Source organism: Ixodes scapularis, unplaced genomic scaffold (assembly GCF_016920785.2).
Source record: "Ixodes scapularis isolate PalLabHiFi unplaced genomic scaffold, ASM1692078v2 PGA_scaffold12__126_contigs__length_90152505, whole genome shotgun sequence".
Classification (NCBI taxonomy): Eukaryota; Metazoa; Arthropoda; class Arachnida; order Ixodida; family Ixodidae; genus Ixodes; species Ixodes scapularis.
Genome location: NW_024609838.1, coordinates 17,156,857 through 17,174,879, shown reverse-complemented (window position 1 = coordinate 17,174,879; position 18,023 = coordinate 17,156,857). Strand labels below are relative to the sequence as shown.

At 48.2% G+C, this 18,023-nt stretch overlaps 2 protein-coding genes across 2 annotated transcripts; one reads left to right on the top strand and one right to left on the bottom strand.

Annotated features, from left to right (window-relative positions):
- Window positions 1-2,836: 2,836 nt before the first annotated feature.
- Window positions 2,837-5,191, bottom strand: LOC121835309. Its single transcript, XM_042289337.1, has 2 exons — window positions 5,013-5,191; window positions 2,837-4,478 (listed from the first exon to the last, which is right to left on the bottom strand). Exons 1-2 carry the CDS (start codon window positions 5,189-5,191, stop codon window positions 2,837-2,839), a joined length of 1,821 nt encoding a protein of 606 aa, XP_042145271.1.
- A 7,589-nt stretch (window positions 5,192-12,780) lies between these two features.
- On the top strand, window positions 12,781-17,441 carry LOC121047066 (globin-1-like). Its single transcript, XM_040501940.2, has 2 exons — window positions 12,781-13,058; window positions 17,198-17,441. The coding sequence occupies exons 1-2, from the start codon at window positions 12,781-12,783 to the stop codon at window positions 17,439-17,441; spliced, it is 522 nt and encodes a 173-aa protein (XP_040357874.2).
- Window positions 17,442-18,023: the final 582 nt, after the last annotated feature.

The window sequence follows — 18,023 nt, the reverse complement described above, 5'->3', positions numbered from 1 at the left end:
TCAGTTATGCTAATGAGAACAAGTATAACATTATCGTGGGGGGTGATTTTAATATAAATATGCTTTCGGATAGCCCAACAAAAAAACAAATGGACTTGCTCATTAATATGGGTGGTTGTATTAATGTGGTCACGTCTCCTACTAGAATCACATCGGATACGGCGACATTGCTGGATTTGCTCATCACAAGTTATAGCCTGCCATATATAAGATCAGGAATAATCACTACTGACATAAGCGACCACCTAGCTGTCTTCATGTGTATAAAAAAACAGCTTGTCAAAGATAGTACAAATAAACGTGCATATTTTCAGAATATCACAAGTAATAATCTCTCTACATTTAGGCAAGAGCTTTCTTGCCTAGATTGGACTGAAGTGTATGAAAATGATGACTCAGATGAGGCGTACAATGTATTTTTAAATAAATTCCTGCAGCTATATAAAGCATGCTTCCCATATAAATCAGTTAAGCTACCAAGGAAAATTCGTAAGCCATGGGTTACTCCAGAGCTGCTAGTCAAGATAAATAAAAAAAAATATATTGCACAGCGCTTTCGTGAAAACGAGAGAGTCTGAATGCCTTAAAGTCTTTAAGGTCTACCGTAATAAACTTACAAAAGAATTAAAGAGTGCCAGAGAAAGATATTTCAACAAATCATTTCTATCATCAGCACAAAGAACGGACATCATGTGGAAAAAGCTTAATAATGTTCTTAATCATTCATCTGAAATAAAACAAATAGATAAAATCTGTGCAGATGGCACAGACCTAAGAGATCGTGAGCTGGCAAACGCCTTTAATAATTATTTTGTGAACTTGCCAAAAGATAACCCAGGAGAAAACGCTTGTGCTTACATTGAAAATCAATGTGAGTGTTCCATATTTCTTCAGCCAGTTGTGGAAGCCGAGGTGACGCTTGCATTCTTGGCATTAAGAAATAGTAAAAGTTGCGACGCTGACGACATGCAAATAGGGCCAATAAAATACGTGTTGGACATCATATCTCCCTGTTTGACGTATATTTTTAATTTGTGCTTGCAGGCCGGGGTTTTTCCGCAGAGAATGCAAATCGCAAGGGTAACGGTTTTGTACAAAAAGGGTGACAAAAACGATTTCGGGAATTATAGGCCTATTTCAATTTTATCTGTTTTTTCGAAGGGTTTTGAAAAACTTTTGTTGTCCCGTATGGTAACATTTGCGGACAAAAATAATATAATCACTTCATCGCAATACGGATTTCGTAAAGGCCGGTCTACAGAGCTGGCCCTTCTGGAACAAAAGGAATGCATTTTGCGTAGCTTTGAGGATAAACAGATGACTCTTGGTATTTTCGTTGATTTTACGAAAGCCTTTGATTATTTAAACCATGACTTGATGATAAAAAAACTTGAAAGGTACGGATTTCGCGGACCAGCGTCAGCTATCATTTCATCATATGTTGCTCATCGTAAACAATATGTTCATATCAACGGGTACTCTTCAGATATCCAACCTATCTTATCTGGCGTTCCACAAGGCAGTATTTTAGGCCCTTTTTTGTTCAATTTATACATTAATGACATCGTGAACGTAGATAAAAATGCCAAATATATCATCTATGCTGACGATACAAGTTTGTTTTTCACAGGTGTTTGCTGTGATGACTTAGCACATAAGGCGAATCAAACTCTGCAGAAGTTTAGTAGTTGGAGCCAAGCTAACGCCTTAAAGATCAACGTGAACAAGACTAAGGCTATTTTGTTTAAACCGAAAAATAAAAATGCAGCTATTACAAGAGATATCGTTTTAAATTCAAGAAAAATAGAAGTTTTGACCAGTTTTAAAACTCTTGGAGTTGTTTTCACGCAACATGTGACTTGGGATGAAAATGTAAACCATATCTTGATAAAACTGTCACGTGTGATTGGCATAATGTATCGCCACCGCTCTATTTTTCCAAAAAATGCTAAATTGTTAATCTTTAACTCGTTATTTCTTTCACATATACATTACTGTCACCTCGTCTGGGGAAATACTACAATGGCAAATTTGAACAAGATACGTATGCTACAAAAAAAGATGCTGCGAATAATATGTAATGTTTCATACGATTACCCCAGTAAACCTCTGTTCACTAAGTTAAATTTAATGCATATTTACAATATCTATAAATATCGGTTATGTCTAAGTTATAGGTCTGAAATCAAAAATAATGCTATCAATCTTAGTGAACTAGCGTCCTTATCGCTGAAATTGACAACATATCCCACTCGTAGCCTAGACAACTGGAAAGTCCCCAGTTGCAGAACAACCTATGGTGAGCAAATGCTATCCAACGTTCTTCCGATCCTACTTAATTACCTTAATACTCATCATATTGATCCTTTAACATCAACAGTAAAATATATCAGAGAATTTTTCTTTCTTGTAGAGTGAATTACATAGCAAGTGAATATTCCACTGAATGTCCTCATTTATATGTTACATTTATATTCGTTTCGAATGAATTTAGTGGATGAGTGTAGTATTGCATACTCGTGCTATATATCTTGAATCTTGATTGTCTTTAATATCTTGAACCCTTAAATTTGCACATAAACCGTTTGTTTAGCAGTGCTAATTTATCTGTTACATTGAAATGTTGTACATTGATTTACTAACCTGCGTTTTTTTTTGTGTGTGTGTGTTTTTTCTTTCGTTTTGTTTACAAAGTAATGCATATCTTTTGTGACCTGCCGCTGTTGCCAATTGGGGAGGGGGCTCAGGACTCGTCAAGCTGCACAAATGCAGCTTTTTTCCCCAATCCCCTTCCATCATGTACTTGTGCTTGATGGAAAAATAAACATTATTATTATTAAACACTGAGTCTGAAGCGACTTATCCACGCCGGGGTGAAGGCGCTTCCGGTCCGTAATCTGTGCATTACTGCGGCAGTTTGGCGGTCGAAGCTGCGCGGTACCCGAGCTGGGAAGGCACCCGCCACCACTACGGGGTCCGGGTGCTGTAGGGCGATGGCTCTTCTCACAAGGAGTTTTGCGTCTGAGAAGCGGGGAACGGTTGAAAGCGGGCACTCGGGGTCCTTGTGAGCCCGCACCGCTAGAAAATCAACGACTTCATTGCCTCTAATGCCACAGTGGCTCGGGAGCCATTGGAAGGCAATGTTGTTGCCTTCTTGCTGAAGCTCGACCGCATCCTGCGCGATTGAACGGGCCAGGGGCGTTGCCCGTTCGAGCTTAGATAGCAGCTCGAGGGCTGATCTTGAGTCGCTCAGGATGACCCAGCGTAAAGCCTGTGTGCAGCCTGTCCGAATACCCCAGAGGGCGAGCCGTATGGCTGCTAGCTCTGCCGTGGTGGAGGATGCCTGGTGATCCAGGCGCTCACTGGTACCCACAGCTGCTGCCTCGAAGAAAGCCGCTGCTGTTGCTGTGCCTCCGGAGGGGTCCACCGATCCGTCGGTGTACACTCGGGTCCACCCATCGTACTGGGTAACTAAGTGGTCTTCCGTGAGCTGCCTTGCTACGACCACTGCTACGTTCTTCTTGGACCGCAGTCCAGGGATATGTAGGCTGATCCGCAGGGGGTGGGGATCTTTGTGCAGCTCTGGGAGTGGAGCGAGTGGTCCTGGTGTGCCAGCTATGTCACCAAGAGTGCAGAGGTGCGCTCCAAGTCTTGATTCAGCGCGCTCGGCGATCCTCATTAGGAGCGTGATGGTCGAGTCGCAGTTGCTCATTCGAGTCAGATGACCCAGCGCCCGTTCTTGCATGATGTTCTCTACAGAGTTAATCCTGGATTCTGTGAGCGTATGTCGAGACGAGGCTGTGCGGGGAACTCCGAGGCAAATCCTGAGTGCCACGCGTTGCGCTTGTTCAAGGTTTTTGAGCTGGTTGGCACTCAGTGTGGCGAAAGGTAGGGCGTACAATGGGCGGGCCAGGATGAGCCCCCTATACAGTTGCAGCATCATGTGAGGTGAGGTTCCCCAAGTAGTTCCGCCGAGCATCCGGAGGATGTTTGTATGGGTTCGCATCTTTTGAAGAACTTCCCTCATTGCTGGGCCCCAGGATAGCCTTGAGTCCAACGTGACGCCAAGATACGTGGCCGTTTTCGCCAGTTTCACCGGAGTGTCCCCAATGCATAGTGTGGGCATGAACTTGCTTGGCCTCTTTGGAGCGTAGCACAGCGCAATCGTTTTTTCGGCTGATATTGCCAAGCCCAGTTGGTGGAGACGATACACTGCATTTGTCAGGGCTCGCTGGAGAGCGCATACCATACGTTGCCTTCTGTAGCTGGGGGCAGTGGACCAGAGTGCCACGTCGTCGGCATAGACGGCCATGCTGATAGGGTACTCCGGCTCTTCTCCAACCCTTGCCGCCGCTGGGAGTGACGCGATGGCCAGAGCAAAGAGTAGCGGGCTAACAACGCTCCCTTGGGGAACTCCTCGGATGATTTTCCGGGGGTTGCTCACCGCGTTGCCTGCCTTTACACACATGGTGCGTTCACTAAGAAACGCACAAATGTATTTCAGTGGTCGTCCGTTCACCCCGAAACGGCGTAGAGCTGATATGACGGCCTTGTGGGGGAGGGCATCAAAGGCTTTGCGGACGTCCAGAAAGACGGCCACCGCAGACCAACCCTGCGCTTTTGCCTCTTCCAGTGAGCTGACGCTATCTCCCATTGCATCTACTGTGCTTCGATGGTGCCGGAATCCCGAAAAACAGTCCGGTAAAGCCCGTGCCCCTTCTAGGTGGTAAACAAGACGGCGTAGCACCATACGCTCCATCACTTTCCCGAGGTATGATGTCAAGGAGATAGGCCTGTATGAGCTTGGCTGGTCTTGGGGCTTGCCGGGCTTCAGCAGTGGTATCGTTGTTGCTACCCTCCAAGCGTCTGGCAGCTCAGCTGTCCTCCAGACTTTGTTGATGAGAGCTAGCATCGCTGGGAGTGCCGACTCGTTGACGTTTCTCAGGGCCTGGTTGGTGACTCCATCTGGTCCTGGTGACGCGCGGTGTCTGGGAAGGGAATCAAGGACGTACTGCAGCTCGTGCAGAGTAAAGTCGGTGTCCGGTTGTTGCATCAGAGGTGCCGTGGGATGACGGAACTTGTCCCAATTCTCGGGGGGTGGTCCCACTGTCGGTACCAGCGGAACTTTAGTGAAAGTATCCGCGAGGAGTTCTACCATGTCCGTTGGTCGGAGGTTCATGGCCACGGCCATTCCTAGGACTGGGTTTCGGGGAATCGGGCGGCCCGCCAGTGTTCTCGTCATCCTCCAAGCCCGGCTTCCTCCGGATGGCCTGTCTAGAGTACTACACTTGAGACGCCATTGTCGGCGCGCCAGTTTCTTTCCGTGTTTCCTGAATTTGGCATCCAGTCGCCTATAGGCCAGGGTATCCTCCGGTTTTCCGGTGACCCATGACTTTCGCTGGGCTCGCCGTCTTCTCGCTCGGAGTTTAAGCCATTCGAGGTCAGGGTTAGGACGTGTTATTGGCACGCTGACGCGCGACAGTGTCTCTGAATTGAAGGGAAATCCCCCCTCTAGTGCTTCTCCAAGCAGTGTCCTGTAGTGGTCCCAGTCGACTATCTGGCAAGTCCTAAGGGGGACTTTCGGCGGTCTTCCAATGACAATTGGAAGGTGATCACTCCCCCAGCTGTCCGCCTGAGGGGTTGCACTGAGCCTCAGGGACCAAGTTGTGAAGGTGAGATCAATCACGCTTCCCGTCACTCCAGGGCGGATAAATGTCTGGCTCCCACTTGTGATGTTCCTCAGGTCAAGTGCTTCGACCGTTGCCTGTAGCTCCCGTCCCCGTGGGGAGTCTTGCTTGTCTCCCCAAGACTGCGAGTGCGCATTGAAGTCTCCGGCTACTATAAGGTCTCCCTTGGCTCGGACTCGAATGTCCGCAAGTACATGGGTGTCCCAGGGTGCGTTAGGGGCCACGTATACCGAGACGATGGTGAGTGGACGTCTTCTCCATTCCACCGTCACCGCCACAAACTCCGCACTCTCAGTGCATAAATCATTGAGGTCCACCTCACTTTGTGGCAACTCTCGACGCACTAGTAGTGCTGCCCGCGGAAACCCTCTTGCCGCATGTGGTTTGCTGGCGTACACTACATGATCCGCAATGCGTACGTCGCCGGCTGACATTCTTGGTTCTTGGAGAGCCACTGCATTGTAGGCGTTGTCCAATAGGTGTTTGCGGAGTTCAGAGAGTCGCGTTCTCAATGCGTTACAGTTCCATTGAAGAACTGAGCAGGAGAGGGGTTGAATATGCTTGGTGGTCCTCTTATTAATATCTCCCATCGTGGATGAGTTGGTGTGGGCAGGCGAATGGTAGAGGGCTTGTGATGTAGAGGGCTTGTGATGAACAGGGTTCCTTCCACTCCATTGCAACTGACTCAGTTTCAATATGATCTGACTCATATGTTCGATGCCATTTAGCTTTTGAGTTACAGTGAAGAAAATATCTGTACTGACAAGTGAGGCTTTCTTGGAAACGTTCTAGCATAGCATTGCAATGATGGGTTCTAATGTGAGGACGGCTTTGATCACTTGATGAAGTGTTGATGTCTGTGACGTTGTGGCCAGTATCTTGCGAAGAGCAGTGAACATAAGTGGGATTATGGCTTTAAACACGAGAGTCAGTCTTTGTTCCGCTTTCTTGGTTGGGTCCCGTCATGTGCACGTTGGAGGTCTTATGTGAAGTGATGTTTTTGATGTGTGGTTTGTCCCAAAACGAAGATTTCCTAGAAACTGGTACTGTAGTTGTTGCGGTACATTTATCGGTGACCAGATTTGCAGGCGTGCTCTCCACGTCTTCGAGAGGGGGAAAGTCTTGAGCAGTCAGAGGCAGAGTATTGTTGGCGGAGGCGCTAGATTCTTGTATGTTCTTTGAATCCGTTGTTTTGTTTGCCTGTCTTTTTGCATGCACAGCACTTTTGGCCTCACGAAATGTGGTGTTATGCTCTAACTTGTACCTCGCTACTTCTGCCTCCCTTGCCCTCACTGGGCACTCAGGTGCGTTGGAGGCGTGATTTCCATGACAGTTGACGCAGCAGGGGTTGGCTTCGCACTTGTCTTTGTGGCATTGTCCACACCGAGAACATAACTGGGTTTCTTCTGCGCAGGCAGCTGCGATGTGGCCGAATTTGTGACACCTGTAGCACTGCAAGGGGCGTGCTCGGTAGGGAATTACTTCCGTTCTTACAAGACCGACATTGACATGTTGAGGAGCTACTTTTGTTGCGAACGACACTCGCACAACGGGTGATGTCTTGCCAAGGCGTTTCACTTCCGTTATGGAGGCGGTTGACTGTAGTCGCGCTTTTATGTCGGTCTCTGTGCAGTCAGGGTCGATGTCTCATGGCCGCCATAGCAATTTGTGCGGTCGCTAGGTAGAAAAGCACGCACCGGCAGTGCGCATAGTTTGGTTAGCTTCAGGAGTTCAGCTTTGAGTGCAGGCCTTTTAACGTCAACCGCAACGATATTACGAGCTTTGTTGATACGAACTACACTAACCATGTCTGGTGCGACGTTGTTCAGGTAGTCAGTCAGTTTAAATTTGCTGAGCGATGCAACCTCGCTGGTGTCAGTTGGCATGTACAGCACTGTGAATCCGACTTGTAGGTTGGTCTTCTCTTTAGAATGCGATGCTGAGCTCTGGCTTGTCTTTCGTCTTTTCTTGCTATGAACGACCTCGTAGTCACCGTCGTCGGAGTGCAACTCGTCGTTAGTAGACACGATTGTCGATGAGGAGCTGCTCATTGTGTCAGCGGCGCAGCGTATGGGTGGAATCTCATAGCCGTCTTTGATGATCGTCGATGTGCTTGCCTGTGCTTCATCCATGTCAATGGACATGAGAGCGTTCGATGACTCGATGTCCGAGGTCATATTTGTTGATGTCCTGGCCTCCCCTCAGGAGGTCCTTTGCGCAGGAAGATCCTATGTCGTTCTGTTAGTTGTTAACCGCCGAATGTACTGTTTAAACACGCAATTTATCGGCTACGTAAGGAAAATTCAGAGACACGAAAAGGGTTACCAGCAGCAGTGTCGTCGTCGTCTTCTTTTCCCATGCCACATGTGTCCCCATCGCCATGATATGGTGCGTATGTAGAGTGCCTTCATACACACGCACGCTTTTGCTTGAGTGGTGACATCTCAGCCATTTTTCCGCCCAATCGTTTTTTTATGCATTTTGAAGTGCGCGCAATCCGGTGTCACTCAGCTCGAGCGCGTAGCTTTGGCTGATGCATAGACGCCATCTTACCGCCCAAGTCACGCACCGAGTGCGCGAGAGCGTCACGCGCTGGTACATTCCGGACAACAATGGATGTCTTCACCCTGAGACAGACAGACATCTAGGCACCCTATGCGTATGATAGCAGCAGCGCCACAACGGCAAAGTCTACTTAATTCTATGAACATATGGTTGTAATTTTGTAAATAGTTGTAAAAAATAAGGCTCGAGGTACACCTAAGCACTTCCTATGAGTTGCGAATGCGAAAGCATGAATGTTGTTCTTCTCGCCGCGGCCGCTTCTGATCCCCTCGGCACCAAGGCCGCATGGGATCCTCTCGGCGCCTCGGCCGTTTTTGCTCCGATGGATGGATGGATGAATCCGGCTGAGCCCTTCGGATCGGGCGACGGGCGGTAGCTTACGCCACCGGCGCGGGCGCGCAGCGCCATGGGGTGGCGCTAATTGGAACTGACGCGCGACGGCTTCATATCATTTCCTTTTTGCGTGGCTTTTTGCGTGGTTCCAAAACTTGGATGCCTCAGATCGCGGCTTCGGGAATTTATCTGCGGTTTTGCGCGGCTGATGACGTCGGCTCGCTCCATGGAACAGCTAATGCTTTCATATAAAAAAAAAAAAAAGCAGAGAAGAATCTTTAAAAACGGTGGTGGATTCAGATTTATGGCTTTAAAATAGATTTTAATAAAATACTCAACAAAATAATTTTCGTTAGCATCTTCTCTTTAGCCCTGGAGTGCTAGGCGTCGCTGCTTCCCGTAAGACTTTCTTAGGGTGAACTAGAACTCTGAGAGGTGCGCCGACCGCAAGGAGGTTAGAAGTGCTAGGAGGGGGCACGTTTCAATATTGGTGAAGCCTAGTCATAAAACTTTTAAACGATTTTGTGCCCAGCGTGACCACAGATCTGTCTGGTGATTGGTGCGCGTGACATGTCACGTGTGAGATGGATGGTTGATTGCAGAAGGACTCCTTGCAGGCTTGCGCGCGCTCCGTCCGGTAGGTTTTATCAGATCGAAGGCTTGACTGTGGTGTATCCTAGTACCCCATAGCAAGACGAATGCTAGCTACGGTCGAGTGATCTGGTCACGTTGGCATGGTAAGTGAGGAGAGTAAAAAGGAAAATGAGAAAGAGGCGAGGCGTCAAGGGAGCATGGCTTGTGGAGGCTACGCGGCCGACGTCATGCCCTCTCCTACCCTTTTATCCTCCTTGGCCGACCGCGTCTGCCTCTCCGTAGGAGCTGGCTGTCGAGTGTCCCAATTCTGCCGCAGGGGCCTGGGGTGGCGCTACCAGTCACAGAGGGGCCAGGAGGCCGGTCGAGCAACGTTTAGCAAGGCTGGCTTGGGGCGTGTTGGCGCGATTATTTATTCGTGTTTTGCGTTGTGTTTGAAGGGATACACTATTGTGTCGCTGCTAGCTGCACCGAAGAGACGAAGGACTCGCAAAGATGTCAAATACGGCGAAGAAAAAGACGGAGAGGTGGGGTTGTGTTGCCGGGATGCAACGTGGGTTATAACACATGCAAAGAGGAACATTCCCTGTTGTGAACGCCGAGCAACGCCTCTCTGTTTCTGTTCGCGAAATGAGATCGTCTAATCCTAACAAATTAAAAAAAGAAAAAAAAAACTGATGTAGGTAGAAAAGATGTTTAAGAATAATGTGTGACATGTCAGAGAAAACAAATTTCTCCATGTTGGATTTCTCTTCAGTAAAACGGCAGTTGAGGTTGCTCCATTTATCCTGCCAGTCTAGGTGTTTATTCTCATATACCGCATGGTCATTAGAAGAAATCAATCCAGATATTTCCTGGTCTATATTTGGATAAAAAAGCAAAAGACAAAAAAAAAAAGAAAGCTCGTGCTACCGAAAAAAAAAATTAACTCCGGAACGCAAACTAGGTACTTAAAAAAGATCTACAAAACCTGCAGAAACCGAAAAAAAAAAATTTGACGAACTTTGACACTAAAGTGGAGAGGAAGGCATAGGAAATCATATCCTACTCAGAATTCACTTTATTAATGCTGGCATGTAAGGTGACATAGCTAATTATCCTTCTATAACAGCAGAACAAACAAATATATAAGGAAGCGATAATATGTAAGTAGCTGGCCCCTTGGAATCAGCATTTGCGCTTTGAACATAAGCTCCTGCCGCTCACAAAAATCACGCTTTTTCACAGGGATGTGTGGTAAGATGGAACTTATTCTTCACCAAAACCGAGTAGACAAAAACAAACAAAGAATACGACTGTTTTCGCGCCGAATAAAGGTAGTGTTCAGCCGTAAATGGGAACGTGATCCCTTATACTTTTTTTGTGGTTTTCGCCTACTCTGTCTGGTTTTTAAACATAGTTCCCAAATGATCAACTGGTTTTGCCGTTGTGGCAGTGCTGCCAGCTTCCAGATGGTACCATGGTAAAAAAAAAAAAAAAAAGACTTCATTTAGCTTTCTCCTATCTAAACCCCCTTCCTGACCCCTGTATTCATTTTCCTTCCCTCCTTCGTACCAACGCGTCTTAGGTACGAGGCCGTACCACAAAGCTTGACAAATACAATAGGGATTTTGAGTAAACCGCACGATAGAGTTTCGCTTTGCTAGCGGGAGCTCGTGCCGTCACTTCGAAGCATGAATTGAGCACACGCCCGCTTGGGCCCGCTTTCTGCAACGTACGATCTCCTGAAACTCTCTACTGTTAGTCTTTATACATAGTCTCCTCTATACTCACAAAGCCTGGCAGTTCGGGGACGGAGCCGTGGAGTGCCCGGTCGCAGATTTGGAGAGCGACGATCTGGTAGCACACAGCACCAAAAAGCCATTTCTTGGGGAACCTGGACATCAGCGCACAGCTTTCACAGCGGCGAGGACCTGAGACACACTCGTTCGCTCGGGAGAAGTGTGTTTCGGCGTCTCGCCGCAGCGGGACGCCAGTCACCTGGCTCTTTTCTCATCCGGTGCCTGCCGCTCCACCTTTTCCATTTCGGCGGCCACTTCTCGTGGCGATCTGCTAGGCTTTGTCAGTATATACGAGGCTATGCTATATACTCCGTTCACCCTTAAAAGGGTACTCCACCGATTTTTTGAGCTACCTCAACTAACTATATTTTCTGACTCCCCGGCCTTTAGCCTTTCCGGTATGCTATTTAGCATCGCGAAATTCATAATAGGGATTGTGAAATCGGCAAATGAAAATGGTGCAAAAACCAATATTCAAATATTCGCGCACTTTTCAGTGCCGTGACGTCAGTGGCAGGCAGGCTTGCCAGTCGAGCAAGTAGTCTAAAGATAGAATATGCCAATCATTTGTTCCGTGCTGGAGCGCGGATACGGGAGCGAGCTTCCAAAGCACTCATTTGACACCAAGGAACTGCTTCAAATCCGTTGGGAACAACTTCTGTAGTCCAGAAAGCTAACCCCTGCCTTCCACTGACGTCACTTTGTCGTTTTTGCCAGTAGAGACTTTCAGTTTGAAAAACATGGTGAAGACCAAAACTGTAAATTCAACAACTTCGCGAAAAAACAATATTTTGACCTAATATTTGGGATACTATTTTAGCAATGTTAGTTGGTTAGTTAAGCAAAATTTCAAGCAAATCGGAGACAATGAAAAAACCGCGAGTTTGCTGCCCCTGATAAAACAAGTGTGAGCGCGCAGGCATGCGCAAACAAAGCACTGTGGAAGCCAGCGAGCTCGGGCTGAAGGCGGAGCTTTTAGTCTCAGCTTAAGGGTGAACGGAGATATAGGGAAGAGGTTGAACAGTCACGGTTCTAGCGGTACACTTCAGCTGTGGAAACAACAAACCATATTTTCTTTTTTGTTTTTGATCCGAGAAATCGAAGATGACGATTTGAAGGCCGTTCCTCGTGCGACTAAAGCACTGGTCGGAGCGAAGCGCTCGAGCCGAAACCGTGCTAGGCGAGGTTAAATTTCTGGTTATGCTGTGTTGGCAACCACCCGGCTGTGGGGACAACAAGCTCGATAAAGCGCCCCCATAGTTTGATTTCCTGCCCAATAAGAGAAACACATCAGCCATGGAGCCTGGGACCACTCTCTGTCGCTAGAACAAGCAAGCAAAACCCAAGCGTCCTCTTCTGGCCCACCCACCCTGGGTTCTGCAGCGAGAGCTTTCGCTTCGTGTGCTCTCCATTTCTTCCCTCTCTTTTCCAAAAAGTCAAATCAAAGTCAAATTAGTCGTTAGTTGTTTATACAGCAGGAGGTTAGTCTGCCAGAACATGGCGACACAGTTACCTACTGTAGATAAGCAATTTAGCCAGTACAGTACGACTGCTAGCCTGGAGTTTTAACGTGCATCACGCAGTAGTGATACACGACCGCACGCCGGTACGATGCTCATCCAGATCGAAACGGACAGGGGCGGCGATTGAACCCAGGATCCCTGGGTTCTGCTGTGCGAGCTTTCACTCCACGTGCTCCGAGCTGGTATGCGGTAGCCCACTCGGCCACCGATCCCCCCTGTACGAAGAAGTAAAAGAGAACAATCGACCGACGCCCGCATCGATGAACAAACTCGTCAGCAATCTCTCCTGAACCAACGGACATGGGGAATGAACTCGGCGCAAACACCCAACACAGGGACACCATCACCGAGATGACCAGCCAGGAGAAGCACGTCGTGCGAGACACCTGGGCCATCTTCAAGAAGGAAGCGCAGACGAGCGGCGTCGCCATCTTCGTGGTCCTCTTCTTCAAGCATCCGGCCTACCAGAAACTCTTTGTGGCCTTCGCGGCTGACCCGATCGCAGAGCTGCCCCAGAACCCGCGCGCGACTGCCCATGCGCTCACCGTCGCGTACGCCATCAGCTCCATCATCGACACGTAAGTACTCTTGAACAAAATTATTCATTTTCTTTTGTTATGGAAGGACCTACGACAAGCCCTTTCTGCATGTCTTCATGTCAAGCTCACGACCTATAGGGGGTATTCATTGCACACCATATTCAATGGGGATGTTTAGAGCACATGCTCAGAAAAAGCTCACATGGAAAGGCTGCTAAGACCGTCAATCATGATGGTGTAGAATGCACGTTGCAAAAGAACAGCGGAACTTCGCCATCAGCACGCGCTCAGCAGTCGCGCACACAACTATGGCCGCCAGTGAATACTCCTTGCAGTGTTCGAAAATTAACCCGGTCACACTCTAGAGTAAAGGTTCTGTACTTTGGCGTTCGACAACCTACCCGCGTCCAGCGTTGCTCTATTTGTCTCGTTGCGTGACGTGATCCGCCGGAGTAACTCGGATCCATTCGAGTAAGGCTTGGAACACATTTCGGTGTTGCGAAATATATTATTCAAATATATTTCGCAGCGGACGCTGGAGAGGAGGCGTCCGCCTCTCCAGCGTTCGCTCTGCTGAAGTGGAAGGGGTTGGAAGGAACGTCTCCTGGAACTTTTTACCTATCACCGACCACAAATTAGGGAGCTTTAGAATAACGTACGCAATTTTAGCGCACGCTAGTGCTAAATTTAGCGCTTGTATTAGCGCACGCGACGCGAGAGAGTTTTAGAATAGCGTTTCTCCGTCGCGGCGCAAAAGCCCAACCATCTCGCGCTTGCGACGCCACCAAGATACAGTCACAATTTTTATTTCACACACGAAATGCTGAAACCTTAGAAAAAAAAAAAAGTTTTTTTGGTTCAGAGTACAAATTTAGACTTGTTTAAACATGAGAATGCGACGCGAGCGGTTGACCGGTCGCGTCTGCTTGCGTCGCCTCGGCAAGAGAGGTGTCGTGTACTGACCTTCGCACATCGTACCTTCGCCGCGAAATGTTCGCGCGTCGCAAGCATCAAGTTGCCGGCGATCGTTGCCAAACCGAGTACAATGTCGTCCCGTATTGAAAATCGCAGTCGTGAGGATGCCGCCGACGTCACACTCACGACGCCGCCAAAGCAGCCGCCGACATAACTCCGGAAGCCGCCATTTTTTTAACTCTGCTCGTCTTGGCTTTAGCCAACTTCTCATCACTAATCCTCCTTGGAGAAGCGCAAAGACTCTTTGCGTACGCACGCTATTTCCGAGAAATAGCGCACGCTAAAATTGCGCACGCAAAGCGCAAAACCTGGTTTGCGTTCGGAGCATGCGCAGTGGCGACGACGCTATTCTTTGCGTACGCAAAGCTATAGCGTGCGCTATTCTAAAACTCCCTATTAGCTCAGTTACGGAGCTGGCCATAGACGCTGCTTGCAGGAGCAGTACTCCCTTTACCCCCACGGATCGCCCCCCATTGTTTCGATGCGCCGGAAGGTTGCTATGGTAACTGTAGTGTATTCTATGAAATATGTGTGTTTAGAAGCGCAGCGTCTAGATGGCGTACTCTATGAAACACACATTTTTAAGACGAAAATGTAGATAGCGCTCCGAACGACAGGAGGGGGACTCAAAGGAGTCCTGCATTCCTAATCCTGCGTCTATTCTTTTTTTTTTTTTTTTTTTTTTTGCGGCTTTTATGTTTTTTGTGGTTCGGGCAACCCAACGGGCACGACGAGAGCAACTAGATATCAGTGCATCATCTTTTAACCAGACGACGCGGAAAACTCCTCCTCCTACGGGGGCGCCCCGTGGTGTCGAACGCGCGCGGCATGTGACGAAATCGTGACGTTGTTGGTCCATGTCAGCCGAGGAGAGAGAGCTGTCCCGTTCCCCGGGCTGCTCTCCCTCTCCTCGGCATCACCTGCTTTCCCCGTCTTCCCCTCCCTCCCTACATCCGGGAATCATCCGGCGCGGGAAAAGGAGGGACAGAGGACCAAGGACGCCATGAAGCAGGTTATTTTTTGCTTGTGTTTGCAATTTTAATATGCCTATATCTTTTAATATAGAGCGAAATTCGAGAAAAGAAGAAGTTCACTAAGTTACTACATTCAGTGCGCTCAGGTACGGTGCAAAATTAAAAACCGTAAAAACGTCGTTGCAGGGCCCTTAAAGGGGCCCTCCGGAGCGTTCTGCGATGATCTATTTATGGCAGTAACTCAATCTATGGGTCCTAAGGATCCTAAAAATCATAAAATTACGGTCGTGCGCGGCGGATTTCCCTATTGAAATTGCTATCAAAGTCCCCGGCACGCCCCCCTTTCTGAGATGACCCCGGAAAACGGGAGGGGCATCTCTTTACGCGTCAGCCAATAGCAAGCGAAGGATTCCGGCGTCACTGCGCGTCACCAACGCCGCCGACCGCCGACCCGCGGAGGAATCTCTCGAACACGCGCGGACCGTCGTCAAGGGACCCGGACTTTGTGCTCGGCAGTCGTCGTTCGTCGCACCGCACCGTCGCGCTGCTACTGCAATACGCAGTCGCATCCCACAGATGGCAAGGAAAAGTTTGACCCGTTGACATGGAAGAATCGCAAAGCTGGCTTCGGAGCCGGGATCCTCGGGAAGAAGGAACATGTGTCCGGCAAACGCACGCCTGCAGACGCCCCGGGAAGCAGACGAGCCGACGCGCCGACGCATCACCCCCTAGCAACAAGAGAAAACATAGTTCGCTGGTTTTGGAACGAGAATTGCGGTCTATGGTTTCCCGCACCACAATCAGTTTACGTTTTTCTCAAACTCTAATTTATAACGAGCTTATAAAGGGTTGCAATAATAACGTACGTATTCACCGCGAGATGCAGCATTTCCATTGGTCAAGTTTTAGCGATGGGCAGGGAATGGGGGATCGTCTTCCAAGAGAAAATAGTCCCGATATATTTCTTCTGCCATCTGCTTAATAAACGGTTTTGTAATCTAAAACTTCGTATACATATTAGCTTGCACCTACTACGCAATATAACAACATAAACAGACGATCGCAGAAAGCTCCGGAGGGCCCCTTTAAGTGAGAGTGTCAATGTGTGTGTGCGTGCGTGTGTATGTGTGTGTGTGAGGGGGGTACCCCCCACACGGGAGTTCTACAACTGAGGTAATCTAGTAACGTTAGTACCTCAAAATCACCACTGGTGTGAGGACACTGCAAGCCATGTCTCGCACGTGAAGTCATCGAACCCTACCCATGGGCATTTCTACTTTTTTTTTTCCTGAGAAAGACAAATTCGATGGTACGGAATATATTCTGCAGAAGAGTACGCACGGAGCAGCAAGCACTTCACAATGGCCGCTGATGTAACGTCAGTGCAAGCCATGTATATTCTTCTGCCACATAAGATCTCAGGAGAAGCTTTACCCTTCATTTTTCCGGGGAAAAAATCACAATCCAAACAAATAGAAACTTAATATTTTTGTTCTGGCGTCATAGGATGAAGCACCGTGACTCCTCAATCGCGTGCACAGTCTTAAAAAACGAACAATAGGGGATATATTCAGCTGCCAGTTCATTGATGTTCAGCACCCGCCACTGAGATTCTGCTGAAGAGAGCCACTAGCACAGCCGTTCTCTTCAGCGTAGGTATAGCTTTGCTTATTGCACTAGATCAATCTACATCAAATTACACAAGAACAATCCAGAAACACAAATATTTGTACCAAATCACGAAATACTCCCTGGAAGCTTGAGAGGCGCAGGGTGTGGTTTTCTCTGGTTAGGCTTCCTGCTTTGTGATTGGTCCTTCGGCGTTCTTATTGATGCAAGCCGATATATCATTGGCTGCGGAGGGATAACATGCTGTCCGAAACTCACCACGCGTGGACTCCCTTAAGCCGTCAGTGATTATAGTAAGATTTTCGCGCAAAAACTGCCGATCCCTCTTTAAGAACCAGTACTGTCGAGACCGGTTATAACGAAGTCAGTTATAACGAAATAGCGGCTACAGCAAAGCGATCACGATTCCCCATTCTCTTTTTGCACTTGGTTATAACCGAAGTCGGTTATAACGAAATAGCGGATACAGCGAAGTGATTTCCGATTCCCCTTGACATCGTTATAACTTATAATCGGCCTCGAATGACACAGTTGTCATCTTTCTTCAGAGAAAGAGAATGGGTCGGAACGGCGTTACGGTCGTCGTCTCTCTCCGTGCAGCCTCGACGAGCCGGAGACGTCTGCAGAGTTGGTTCGGAAGGTGGCCACCAACCACGTGCGCCATCCCACCATATCGGGAGCCCAGTTCGAACACATGGGCCAGGCCGTGGTGGAGGTCCTGGCGGAGAAGCTGGGAAGCGCCATGAACCACCAGGCCGTCGGGTCCTGGCAGAAGTTCTTCGCCTTCGTCGTCAGGGTCTCCCAGAGCGTCTTCAAGGTCAAACTTTCGCGTAACTACGACTAGAGAACAAACGCGCTCGCACGATAGCGCCATCTATGGGGTGACTCCGGAACTGCGTATCGCTAGTGCGAAACTTGTTTGGCGGTATTTGCGAAATCAAACGTACGTGCTACCTACGAGAAATGGTCGATATATAACATTGTCAAAATGTTTTTTTTTCTTTGTTTTTTCTTTTAAATTTAGGAAAGAAAAAAAAAGAATGATGCGTGAAAAAGAAAAGAATATACCTTATACGAAACTTGCAAGTGTTCCGCTGCTGCCGGATGGATGGCGCCAGTGTGTTTCCTTATCCTAAGAGGTTTTAAGGTACACGGTCGCAAGCAGCCACAAGTGTGTGAACCAGCCTTTACACTTAGCCTCGCTTACACAGATGGCTTGCACTGACGACATATCAGCGGCCATTGTGGTAGCCTCGCTACTCAGAGCGTACCTTCTGAAGCATACGCTTGGTACCATACAATTCGTCTTTCTCGGAAAGAGCGGGAAATGATAACCAGCAGAATGTGATGACGTCACGACGTCACGTGCAAGGCATGTACGAGGGGTGATCAGTAAGTTTTGCTTTCTAGGCTGTAATTATTATTT

Coding starts and splice junctions, on each gene's coding strand:
- LOC121835309 (XM_042289337.1), bottom strand. CDS start 5,191: ATGGCCGTGGCCATGAACCTCCGACCAACGGACATGGTAGAACTCCTC. Junction 4,479..5,012: donor TTTACTCTGCACGAGCTGCA/GTACGTCCTTGA, acceptor TGCGTTTCTTAG/TGAACGCACCATGTGTGTAA.
- LOC121047066 (XM_040501940.2), top strand. CDS start 12,781: ATGGGGAATGAACTCGGCGCAAACACCCAACACAGGGACACCATCACC. Junction 13,059..17,197: donor ATCAGCTCCATCATCGACAC/GTAAGTACTCTT, acceptor CTCTCCGTGCAG/CCTCGACGAGCCGGAGACGT.